Source organism: Haematobia irritans, chromosome 5 (assembly GCF_050003625.1).
Source record: "Haematobia irritans isolate KBUSLIRL chromosome 5, ASM5000362v1, whole genome shotgun sequence".
Classification (NCBI taxonomy): domain Eukaryota; kingdom Metazoa; phylum Arthropoda; class Insecta; order Diptera; family Muscidae; genus Haematobia; species Haematobia irritans.
Genome location: NC_134401.1, coordinates 138,210,936 through 138,223,889, shown reverse-complemented (window position 1 = coordinate 138,223,889; position 12,954 = coordinate 138,210,936). Strand labels below are relative to the sequence as shown.

General features: G+C 32.5%; 2 protein-coding genes across 2 annotated transcripts; both read right to left on the bottom strand.

Annotated features, from left to right (window-relative positions):
* Positions 1-7,981: 7,981 nt before the first annotated feature.
* LOC142240069 (uncharacterized) lies at positions 7,982-10,693 on the bottom strand. Its single transcript, XM_075311788.1, has one exon. The coding sequence runs from the start codon at positions 10,691-10,693 to the stop codon at positions 7,982-7,984; it is 2,712 nt and encodes a 903-aa protein (XP_075167903.1).
* A 149-nt stretch (positions 10,694-10,842) lies between these two features.
* Positions 10,843-11,781, bottom strand: LOC142240068 (uncharacterized). The gene is made up of 2 exons (XM_075311787.1): positions 11,628-11,781; positions 10,843-11,546 (listed from the first exon to the last, which is right to left on the bottom strand). The coding sequence occupies exons 1-2, from the start codon at positions 11,779-11,781 to the stop codon at positions 10,843-10,845; spliced, it is 858 nt and encodes a 285-aa protein (XP_075167902.1).
* Between the last annotated feature and the right edge of the window lie 1,173 nt (positions 11,782-12,954).

Here is a 12,954-nt window from a genome sequence, read left to right as displayed (position 1 = left end):
ATATAAAAAAATTGATTTTTTGAGGAAATTGGTCAAAATTTTGATTTTTTGGGGGTGGTCACGAATTAACCTTCTTTTCGCTCTAGGACGCATATTTATGGCCAATTTAAGTTTTTCATATAAAAAATTGATTTTTTGAGGAAATTGGTCAAAATTTTGATTTTTTGGGGGTGGTCACGAATTAACCTTCTTTTCGCTCTAGGACGCATATTTAAGGAGATATGGCCAATTTAAGTTTTTCGTGTGAAAAAATTGATTTTTTGAGGAAATTGGTCAAAATTTTGATTTTTTGGGGGTGGTCACGAATTAACCTTCTTTTCGCTCTAGGACGCATATTTAAGGAGATATGGCCAATTTAAGTTTTTCATATAAAAAATTTGATTTTTTGAAGAAATTGGTCAAAATTTTGATTTTTTGGATGTGGTCACGAATTAACCTTCTTTTCGCTCTAGGACGCATATTTAAGGAGATATGGCCAATTTAAGTTTTTCATATAAAAAATTGATTTTTTGAGGAAATTGGGCAAAATTTTGATTTTTTGGGGGTGGTCACGAATTAACCTTCTTTTCGCTCTAGGACGCATATTTAAGGAGATATGGCCAATTTAAGTTTTTCATGTGAAAAAATTGATTTTTTGAGGAAATTGGTCAAAATTTTGATTTTTTGGGGGTGGTCACGAATTAACCTTCTTTTCGCTCTAGGACGCATATTTAAGGAGATATGGCCAATTTAAGTTTTTCATATAAAAAATTTGATTTTTTGAAGAAATTGGTCAAAATTTTGATTTTTTGGGGGTGGTCACGAATTAACCTTCTTTTCGCTCTAGGACGCATATTTAAGGAGATATGGCCAATTTAAGTTTTTCGTGTGAAAAAATTGATTTTTTGAGGAAATTGGTCAAAATTTTGATTTTTTGGGGGTGGTCACGAATTAACCTTCTTTTCGCTCTAGGACGCATATTTAAGGAGATATGGCCAATTTAAGTTTTTCATATGAAAAATTTGATTTTTCGAGGATTTTCATCAATAATTTGATTTTTTGGGGGTGGTCACGAATTAATCTTCTTTTCGCTCTAGGACGCATATTTAAGGAGATATGGCCAATTTAAGTTTTTCATATAAAAAATTTGATTTTTTGAAGAAATTGGTCAAAATTTTGATTTTTTGGGTGTGGTCACGAATTAGCCTTCTTTTCGCTCTAGGACGCATATTTAAGGAGATATGGCCAATTTAAGTTTTTCGTGTGAAAAAATTGATTTTTTGAGGAAATTGGTCAAAATTTTGATTTTTTGGGGGTGGTCACGAATTAACCTTCTTTTCGCTCTAGGACGCATATCTAAGAAGATATGGGCAATTTAAGTTTTTCATATGAAAAATTTGATTTTTCGAGGATTTTCATCAAAAATTTGATTTTTGGGGGGTGGTCACGAATTAACCTTCTTTTCGCTCTAGGACGCATATTTAAGGAGATATGGCCAATTTAAGTTTTTCATATAAAAAATTTGATTTTTTGAGGAAATTGGTCAAAATTTTGATTTTTTGGGGGTGGTCACGAATTAACCTTCTGTTCTCTCTAGGACGCATATTTAAAAAAATTGATTTTTTGAGGAAATTGGTCAAAATTTTGATTTTTTGGGGATGGTCACGAATTAACCTTCTTTTCGCTCTAGGACGCATATTTAAGGAGATATGGCCAATTTAAGTTTTTCATATAAAAATTTGAATTTTTGAGGAAATTGGTCAAAATTTTGATTTTTTGGGGGTGGTCACGAATTAACCTTGTTTTCGCTCTAGGACGCATATTTAAGGAGATATGGCCAATTTAAGTTTTTCGTGTGAAAAAATTGATTTTTTGAGGAAATTGGTCAAAATTTTGATTTTTTGGGGGTGGTCACGAATTAACCTTCTTTCCGCTCTAGGACGCATATTTAAGGAGATATGGCCAATTTAAGTTTTTCGTGTGAAAAAATTGATTTTTTGAGGAAATTGGTCAAAATTTTGATTTTTTGGGGGTGGTCACGAATTAACCTTCTTTTCGCTCTAGGACGCATATTTAAGGAGATATGGCCAATTTAAGTTTTTCATATGAAAAATTTGATTTTTCGAGGATTTTCATCAAAAATTTGATTTTTGGGGGGTGGTCACGAATTAACCTTCTTTTCGCTCTAGGACGCATATTTAAGGAGATATGGCCAATTTAAGTTTTTCATATGAAAAATTTGATTTTTCGAGGATTTTCATCAATAATTTGATTTTTTGGGGGTGGTCACGAATTAACCTTCTTTTCGCTCTAGGACGCATATTTAAGGAGATATGGCCAATTTAAGTTTTTCATATAAAAAATTAGATTTTTTGAAGAAATTGGTCAAAATTTTGATTTTTTGGGTGTGGTCACGAATTAGCCTTCTTTTCGCTCTAGGACGCATATTTAAGGAGATATGGCCAATTTAAGTTTTTCGTGTGAAAAAATTGATTTTTTGAGGAAATTGGTCAAAATTTTGATTTTTTGGGGGTGGTCACGAATTAACCTTCTTTTCGCTCTAGGACGCGTATTTAAAAAGATATGGGCAATTTAAGTTTTTCATATGAAAAATTTGATTTTTCGAGGATTTTCATCAAAAATTTGATTTTTGGGGGGTGATCACGAATTAACCTTCATTTCGCTCTAGGACGCATATTTAAGGAGATATGGCCAATTTAAGTTTTTCATATGAAAAATTTGATTTTTCGAGGATTTTCATCAAAATTTTGATTTTTGGGGGGTGGTCACGAATTAAAGTCCTTTTCGCTCTAGGACGCATATTTAAGGAGATATGGCCAATTTAAGTTTTTCATATGAAAACTTTGATTTTTCGAGGATTTTCATCAAAAATTTGATTTTTGGGGGGTGGTCACGAATTAACCTTCTTTTCGCTCTAGGACGCATATTTAAGGAAATATGGCCAATTTAAGTTTTTCATATAAAAAATTGATTTTTTGAGGAAATTGGTAAAAATTTTGATTTTTTGGGGGTGGTCACGAATTAACCTTCTTTTCGCTCTAGGACGCATATTTAAGGAGATATGGCCAATTTAAGTTTTTCATATAAAAAAATTGATTTTTTGAGGAAATTGGTCAAAATTTTGATTTTTTGGGGGTGGTCACGAATTAACCTTCTTTTCGCTCTAGGACGCATATTTAAGGAGATATGGCCAATTTAAGTTTTTCATATAAAAAATTTGATTTTTTGAAGAAATTGGTCAAAATTTTGATTTTTTGGGTGTGGTCACGAATTAACCTTCTTTTCGCTCTAGGACGCATATTTAAGGAGATATGGCCAATTTAAGTTTTTCGTGTGAAAAAATTGATTTTTTGAGGAAATTGGTCAAAATTTTGATTTTTTGGGGGTGGTCACGAATTAACCTTCTTTTCGCTCTAGGACGCATATTTAAGAAGATATGGGCAATTTAAGTTTTTCATATGAAAAATTTGATTTTTCGAGGATTTTCATCAAAAATTTGATTTTTGGGGGGTGGTCACGAATTAACCTTCTTTTCGCTCTAGGACGCATATTTAAGGAGATATGGCCAATTTAAGTTTTTCATATGCAAAATTTGATTTTTCCAGGATTTTCATCAAAATTTTGATTTTTGGGGGGTGGTCACGAATTAAAGTCCTTTTCGCTCTAGGACGCATATTTAAGGAGATATGGCCAATTTAAGTTTTTCATATGAAAAATTTGATTTTTCGAGGATTTTCATCAAAATTTTGAATTTTGGGGGGTGGTCACGAATTAACCTTCTTTTCGCTCTAGGACGCATATTTAAGGAGATATGGCCAATTTAAGTTTTTCATATCAAAAATTTGATTTTTCGAGGATTTTCATCATAATTTTGAATTTTGGGGGGTGGTCACGAATTAACCTTCTTTTCGCTCTAGGGCGCATATTTAAGGAGATATGGCCAATTTAAGTTTTTCATATCAAAAATTTGATTTTTCGAGGATTTTCATCAAAATTTTGAATTTTGGGGGGTGGTCACGAATTAACCTTCTTTTCGCTCTAGGACGCATATTTAAGGAGATATGGCCAATTTAAGTTTTTCATATGAAAAATTTGATTTTTCGAGGATTTTCATCAAAAATTTGATTTTTGGGGGGTGGTCACGAATTAACCTTCTTTTCGCTCTAGGACGCATATTTAAGGAGATATGGCCAATTTAAGTTTTTCGTGTGAAAAAATTGATTTTTTGAGGAAATTGGTCAAAATTTTGATTTTTTGGGGGTGGTCACGAATTAACCTTCTTTTCGCTCTAGGACGCATATTTAAGAAGATATGGCCAATTTAAGTTTTTCATATAAAAAATTTAATTTTTTGGGGAAATTGGTCACAATTTTGATTTTTTGGGGGTGGTGACGAATTAACCTTCTTTTCGCTCTAGGACGCATATTTAAGGAGATATGGCCAATTTAAGTTTTTCATATAAAAATTTTGATTTTTTGAGGAAATTGGTAAAAATTTTGATTTTTTGGGGGGTGGGCACGAATTAACCTTCTTTTCGCTCTAGGACGCATATTTAAGGAGATATGGCCAATTTAAGTTTTTCATATAAAAAAATTTGATTTTGTGAGGAAATTGGTCAAAATTTTGATTTTTTGGGGGTGGTCACAAAGTATCCTTCTTTTCGCTCTAGGACGCATATTTAAGGAGATATGGCCAATTTAAGTTTTTCGTGTGAAAAAATAGATTTTTTGAGGAAATTGGTCAAAATTTTGATTTTTTGGGGGTGGTCACGAATTAACCTTCTTTTCGCTCTAGGACGCATATTTAAGAAGATATGGGCAATTTAAGTTTTTCATATGAAAAATTTGATTTTTCGAGGATTTTCATCAAAAATTTGATTTTTGGGGGGTGATCACGAATTAACCTTCTTTTCGCTCTAGGACGCATATTTAAGGAGATATGGCCAATTTAAGTTTTTCATATGAAAAATTTGATTTTTCGAGGATTTTCATCAAAAATTTGATTTTTGGGGGGTGGTCACGAATTAACCTTCTTTTCGCTCTAGGACGCATATTTAAGGAGATATGGCCAATTTTAGTTTTTCATATGAAAAATTTGATTTTTCGAGGATTTTCATCAAAATTTTGATTTTTGGGGGGTGGTCACGAATTAAAGTCCTTTTCGCTCTAGGACGCATATTTAAGGAGATATGGCCAATTTAAGTTTTTCATATGAAAACTTTGATTTTTCGAGGATTTTCATCAAAAATTTGATTTTTTGGTGGTGGTCACGAATTAACCTTCTTTTCGCTCTAGGACGCATATTTAAGGAGATATGGCCAATTTAAGTTTTTCATATAAAAAAATTGATTTTTTGAAGAAATTGGTCAAAATTTTGATTTTTTGGGTGTGGTCACGAATTAACCTTCTTTTCGCTCTAGGACGCATATTTAAGGAGATATGGCCAATTTAAGTTTTTCGTGTGAAAAAATTGATTTTTTGAGGAAATTGGTAAAAATTTTGATTTTTTGGGGGTGGTCACGAATTAACCTTCTTTTCGCTCTAGGACGCATATTTAAGGAGATATGGCCAATTCAAGTTTTTCATATAAAAAATTTGATTTTTTGAAGAAATTGGTCAAAATTTTGATTTTTTGGGTGTGGTCACGAATTAACCTTCTTTTCGCTCTAGGACGCATATTTAAGGAGATATGGCCAATTTAAGTTTTTCGTGTGAAAAAATTGATTTTTTGAGGAAATTGGTCAAAATTTTGATTTTTTGGGGGTGGTCACGAATTAACCTTCTTTTCGCTCTAGGACGCATATTTAAGGAGATATGGCCAATTTAAGCTTTTCATATGAAAAATTTGATTTTTTGAAGAAATTGGTCAAAATTTTGATTTTTTGGGGGTGGTCACGAATTAACCTTCTTTTCGCTCTAGGACGCATATTTAAGGAGATATGGCCAATTTAAGTTTTTCATATGAAAAATTTGATTTTTCGAGGATTTTCATCAAAATTTTGATTTTTTGGGGGTGGTCACGAATTAAAGTCCTTTTCGCTCTAGGACGCATATTTAAGAAGATATGGCCAATTTAAGTTTTTCATATGAAAAATTTGATTTTTCCAGGATTTTCATCAAAATTTTGATTTTTGGGGGGTGGTCACGAATTAAAGTCCTTTTCGCTCTAGGACGCATATTTAAGGAGATATGGCCAATTTAAGTTTTTCATATCAAAAATTTGATTTTTCGAGGATTTTCATCAAAATTTTGAATTTTGGGGGGTGGTCACGAATTAACCTTCTTTTCGCTCTAGGACGCATATTTAAGGAGATATGGCCAATTTAGGTTTTTCATATCAAGAATTTGATTTTTCGAGGATTTTCATCAAAATTTTGAATTTTGGGGGGTGGTCACGAATTAACCTTCTTTTCGCTCTAGGACGCATATTTAAGGAGATATGGCCAATTTAAGTTTTTCATATAAAAAAATTGATTTTTAGAGGAAATGGGTCAAAATTTTGATTTTTTGGGGGTGGTCACGAATTAACCTTCTTTTCGCTCTAGGACGCATATTTAAGGAGATATGGCCAATTTAAGTTTTTCATATAAAAAATTTGATTTTTTGAGGAAATTGGTCAAAATTTTGATTTTTTGGGGGTGGTCACGAATTAACCTTCTTTTCGCTCTAGGACGCATATTTAAGGAGATATGGCCAATTTAAGTTTTTCATATAAAAAATTTGAATTTTTGAGGAAATTGGTCAAAATTTTGATTTTTTGGGGGTGGTCACGAATTAACCTTCTTTACGCTCTAGGGCGCATATTTAAGGAGATATGGCCAATTTAAGTCTTTCATATAAAAAAATTGATTTTTTGAAGAAATTGGTCAAAATTTTGATTTTTTTGGGGTGGTCACGAATTAACCTTCTTTTCGCTCTAGGACGCATACTTAAGGGGATATGGCCAATTTAAGTTGTTCATATAAAAAAATTGATTTTTTGAGGAAATTGGTCAAAATTTTGATTTTTTGGGGGTGGTCACGAATTAACCTTCTTTTCGCTCTAGGACGCATATTTAAGGAGATATGGCCAATTTAAGTTTTTCATATAAAAAATTTGATTTTTTGAGGAAATTGGTAAAAATTGTGATTTTTTGGTGGTGGTCACGAATTAACCTTCTTTCGCTCTAGGACGCATATTTAAGGAGATATGGCCAATTTAAGTTTTTCATGTAAAAAAATTGATTTTTTGAGGAAATTGGTCAAAATTTTGATTTTTTGGGGGTGGTCACGAATTAACCTTCTTTTCGCTCTAGGACGCATATTTAAGGAGATATGGCCAATTTAAGTTTTTCATATAAAAAAAATTGATTTTTTGAGGAAATTGGTCAAAATTTTGACTTTTTGGGGGTGGTCACGAATTAACCTTTTTTTAGCTCTAGGACGCATATTTAAGGAGATATGGCCAATTTAAGTTTTTCATATAAAAAATTTGATTTTTTGAGGAAATTGGTCAAAATTTTGATTTTTTGGGGGTGGTCACGAATTAACCTTCTTTTCGCTCTAGGACGCATATTTAAGGAGATATGGCCAATTTAAGTTTTTCATATAAAAAATTTGATTTTTTGAGGAAATTGGTCAAAATTTTTTTTTTTGGGGGTGGTCACGAATTAACCTTCTTTTCGCTCTAGGACGCATATTTAAGGAGATATGGCCAATTTAAGTTTTTCATATAAAAAATTTGATTTTTTGAGGAAATTGGTCAAAATTTTGATTTTTTGGGGGTGGTCACGAATTAACCTTCTTTTCGCTCTAGGACGCATATTTAAGGAGATATGGTCAATTTAAGTTTTTCATATACAAAAATTGATTTTTTGAGGAAATTGGTCAACATTTTGATTTTTTGGGGGTGGTCACGAATTTTTTTTTTTTTTTTTTTTTTTTTTTTTTTTATTATTACGTCTATAGATACAAAATCCTTACAGACTAATATGTACAAATAATTTATCTGTTCAAGTGCAAGATAATGTTTCTCTTTAATGTTACTCGATTCTCAGACAGATCTATAAGGTTAAAATATTTGTTGAATTGCGCGCATAATCTTCGAAAAGGATCATTATTTGCAAAGTTTGTTCTATGATATAGAATTTTTAATGGTTCAAAATTCCTCGTGGGCCTAATAGGTATATTGAAGGCAAGCCTGTTGAGAAGAAACTCTGATTCAATCTCACCTTGAATTATATTCATTATATAACAGATATTTAACATTGTCCTGCGACTTGACAATGAGGGTAATTTTATAAGATTCAAACGAAATTCATATGATGGTAAAGACTGGGGATCCCAGCCTCTGTGTCGTAGGCAGAATAAAAGAAATTGCTTCTGCACAGATTCTATCTTATCCGAGTGGATGGTGTAATATGGATCCCAAATTATGGAACCATACTCAAGATGGCTTCGTACTAATGTAGTGTATAATATCTTAGTAACTGAATAATCTCTAAACTCCTTACTCCATCGTTTCATAAATCCTAGAGTAACATATGCTTTACTAATGGCCATAGAAATGTGTTGACGGAAGTTCAGACGCTGATCCATTAACAATCCAAGATCCTTGAAAGAATCAACCGCCTCCAGCCTGGTAGAACCGATAATATAACTTGAATCATATACAGTGCCTCTCGAGAAGCGCATTAACTTACATTTCGAGGTATTTAACTCCATTAAGTTCAATTCACACCAATTGGAGAAGTTATCAAGATCAATCTGTAGATAATATTGATCGACGGGATCATTAAATGATCGAAATAATTTTACATCATCAGCGAACATAAGTATATTAGAATACTTTATAATCGATGGTAAATCATTAATAAATAAACAGAATAAAACTGGCCCGAGATGACTGCCCTGGGGAACACCCGACGTAACGGAGACATATCTTGATGTCGCATTGCCGAACTTAACACATTGTGTCCGACCGATTAAATACGATTGAAACCATTTCAATAAAGAATTGCTGAAGCCAATCATATCTAACTTTCGTAGAAGGAGAGCATGATTAACTTTGTCGAATGCTTTACTGAAATCAGTGTAGATAGTATCAGTTTGCAAGCGATTTCTAAAAGCATCGTTTACCAAGCAAGTAAATTCTAAAAGGTTTGTTATAGTCGATCTTTTTCTTCTAAAACCATGTTGGCTTGTAGATAATAATGATGAAATCTGGTGGGTTATAGAATTAGTTAATATCTTCTCCATCAACTTAGGGATAGCGCTAAGATTTGAGATACCTCGATAATTGCATACGTCGTTTCGGTCACCTGATTTGTACAAAGGGATAATATAAGATCTTTTCCATATATCTGGAAGAACTCCTGACTTTAATGAACTATTAAACAATAACGATAGAGGATATGAAAGTTTATCAGCACACAGTTTCAAGATACAAGACGGAATACCATCGGGGCCAGCATTATATGAAGACTTAAGAGTCCTCAAGTTATCTAAAACGGTAGTTTCATGAACGTAGGAGAAATCGATTCGATCAAAACTCCTAGTTATAAACGGGTATGTGTTACTACAATCATATGATCTATCTGAATAAGTCGTAGCAAAGAATTCTGCGAATAAATCCGAAATGTCCATATCATTATCAGCGGTTAGTGACTGATATTTAAGATATGTCGGTTGGGTATTAGATTGACGTTTTGAATTCACAAATTTATAGAAAGACTTAGGGTCAACTCTAAGTTGCTCCTTCATCCTACTTAAATAGTTTCGATGAGCCAGTTTGTTCTCCAGATTGTATTTAGAACGGGCTATTGAATAGTTTGAAAAATCAAGAGATGAACCTGATTTCTTGAATTTTCTGAACATTTTGTTCTTTCTATTCTTTAGTCTCATTAAGACCCTGGTCTTCCAAGGTGGTCCCGAATTGTTGTCCACAGTAAATCGTGGCACTGATTTAGATATGCAATCTTGAAGAACTGAATAAAACCGGTTCGATAATTCAGTAATATTGCCAGAGTCAAGAATATCGTCCCAAACTATGGCAGAAAGTAATGAATTAAGCATATTATAATTGGTTTTAGCAAAACAATACTCTTTCTTTGATCCAGTGATTCTAGATCGCAGAGAATTTGGGGCAGCGACATGTATTATTAGAGTAGGGTGATATAGATCTTCAGGTTTTGTTAAAGCATGAAACGATTCTAAACGAATGTTAGATGTATCATTAACAAAAACTAGATCGAGTAGTTTGCCATGTGAATTAAATATATTATTTATTTGAAAAAGGCCAAGATTTAGTAATGAATTAAGAAAGTTATTAGAAATATTATTATTTGAGATTATAGGAATTAAGCTGTTAGATTCAGAAGAATGTAACCAGGAGGCCGAAGGTATATTGAAATCGCCTAAAACTACTAAAGTATCAGATGCTGATAAATATTGAAATGCGGATGAAATTGCCGAAACGTGACGGGCATAAGTTTCATCGTCTGATGAAGGTGGAATGTAAGAACAAGAAATTAAAAAAGACATGTTCCTGAAGAGTACTTTGACCATAACTATCTCAATACCGTTAAGATGTTGAATCAGAATCTGTTCAGAAGGAATTTCAGTGGATACTGCTATCAGTATTCCACCACCTGTTTTCCTTACATTACTTTCACGATCGCGTCTATAAATTCTGTATTTTGAACATAATATTTCCATATCATAAACATTTGGTTGAAGCCATGTTTCAGTAAATGCAATTATATGAAAATCGAAACCAAAACTGTCTGAGTAAAGAGTAGAAATTTTGGTATTTAAACCTCTTACATTTTGATATACTATAGAAATGTTCTTATCGGAAGTATTAATTAGTTTTTTGGAACATTTTGTGAACTGTTTGGTAAATATACAATATCTGTAATTGGAGATTCTTTATATATATATTCCTTAATTAGAGCATTCTGTGGCCAAAATTCTGGATTAACCACTCTATCAAAAATGTCCTCTGGAACGATGATCTTAAATGATGCTTTGCTTCTCCTTTCGCGATATTTAAACTTGAAGACACTCAGTTCGATATCAGCTTGTAGCTTCGATTTTATATAAAAGGAAATATCCTCGATAGTCGTTTCCGCGGCAAATTTTGCTGCAAACACAGTTTTCTTGGAAGGTACCACTTGTAATGGTTTTGGGGGAATATTAGGTAAAGGTGAAGTTAACGGAGTACGAAATCTATTCGATGTAGATGGCGTAGTAGTATTTAATGATGCATTTGAAACAGTTAAATTTGAAATTTGGGAAATTGCTGCATTGCTCGTAGAAGGATTTGATGTTTGAGATAGGATTGGTATAGATAAATTTGGTTGCATTTGGGGACTGAATAACTGGTATGGTGCTAAGTTAGTGTCAGAATTAGTATTAAGATTAGACACAACTTCCGTATTTATATTATTGGATGGTTTTTTCCGCTTACGCAATGAATCTATGGGAGACTGCAGAAATTTTTCCAAGCATGATGCATTCTCAAAAACCGTTTTATATTTTGCGAATTTTTCGGTTAATGCAGTAAGATCTTTATTGATCAGTTCAAAATCCGCACGGGTATTTTTGAAAAAAGCATAAAATTCCACATCATATATTTTGCAATTTTTACAGCACCATCGTAAACCTTTATCTTCACGCAAATTGTCGGCAGTACGAGCCGCCAGCTCTACACATTTAGCATGATATGATGAATGACACAACCAACAAGTAACAACAGGTTCCTCAGTTTTCTTTACTGCGCAATTGGGTTTCTCACAAATCATATTGGATTATATGGTTTTTAATAGTGTATAGGTAAATGGTGTATATTATCAGTGCTTCAGATTTTGTAAGTGAATAAATGATGATTGTGAATTATTCACAGTTTTTAAAGTATACCCTTAGGGGGATTTTTAAAACGTGAGTGTGATGAAAATGTGTGGTGAGTAATTAAACTCAACATACAATCAAATTGTCAAACGTATCAGCTGTTTTTGTTTATTACCAGTGATAAACATCAATCGGTTAACATCAAAATAGCAAAATTCCAGGATTTTTCCAACGATGAAAAGTTGCAAAAATATAATTATAATTTTTTAATACCAAAACTTGCCAATAATAACAACGATGGACTGCACACAGCAAATATAGCGGCTTCCTCTTGAGAAAATTAAGCCAGTAAACTGCAACAGACACTGTATAATGGCGTAAGTAAGTGTTTATTCAAGTTTTTGTTGGAGCGAATAGAAATACGTGCGATCAGTTAACAGGCCGAAAAAGCGTCCTATAGCGAAAAGAATTAACATTCTTTTCGCTATAGGACGCATATTTAAGGAGATATGGCCAATTTAAGTTTTTCGTATAAAAAATTTGATTTTTTGAGGATTTCTATCAAAATTTTGATTTTTTGAGAGTGGTCACGAATTAACCTTCTTTTCGCTCTAGGACGCATATTTAAGGAGATATGGCCAATTTAAGTTTTTCGTATAAAAAATTTGATTTTTTGAGGATTTCTATCAAAATTTTGATTTTTTGAGAGTGGTCACGAATTAACCTTCTTTTCGCTCTAGGGCGCATATTTAAGGAGATATGGCCAATTTAAGTTTTTCATATAAAAAAATTGATTTTTTGAGGAAATTGGTCAAAATTTTGATTTTTTGGAGGTGGTCACGAATTAACCTTCTTTTCGCTTTAGGACGCATATTTAAGGAGATATGGCCAATTTAAGTTTTTCATATAAAAATTTTGATTTTTTGAGGAAATTGGTCAAAATTTTGATTTTTTGGGGGTGGTCACGAATTAACCTTCTTTTCGCTCTAGGACGCATATTTAAGGAGATATGGCCAATTTAAGTTTTTCATATAAAAAATTTGAATTTTTGAGGAAATTGGTCAAAATTTTGATTTTTTGGGGGTGGTCACGAATTAACCTTCTTTTCGCTCTAGGACGCATATTTA

Bases quoted from the DNA above. Each gene is read 5' to 3' on its own strand.
- LOC142240068 (XM_075311787.1), bottom strand. From the start codon at position 11,781: ATGATTTGTGAGAAACCCAATTGCGCAGTAAAGAAAACTGAGGAACCT. The intron at 11,547-11,627 runs GTAAAAATTGCA...TGATCAATAAAG, and splicing joins TAAAGGTTTACGATGGTGCT to ATCTTACTGCATTAACCGAA.
- LOC142240069 (XM_075311788.1), bottom strand. From the start codon at position 10,693: ATGGAAATATTATGTTCAAAATACAGAATTTATAGACGCGATCGTGAA.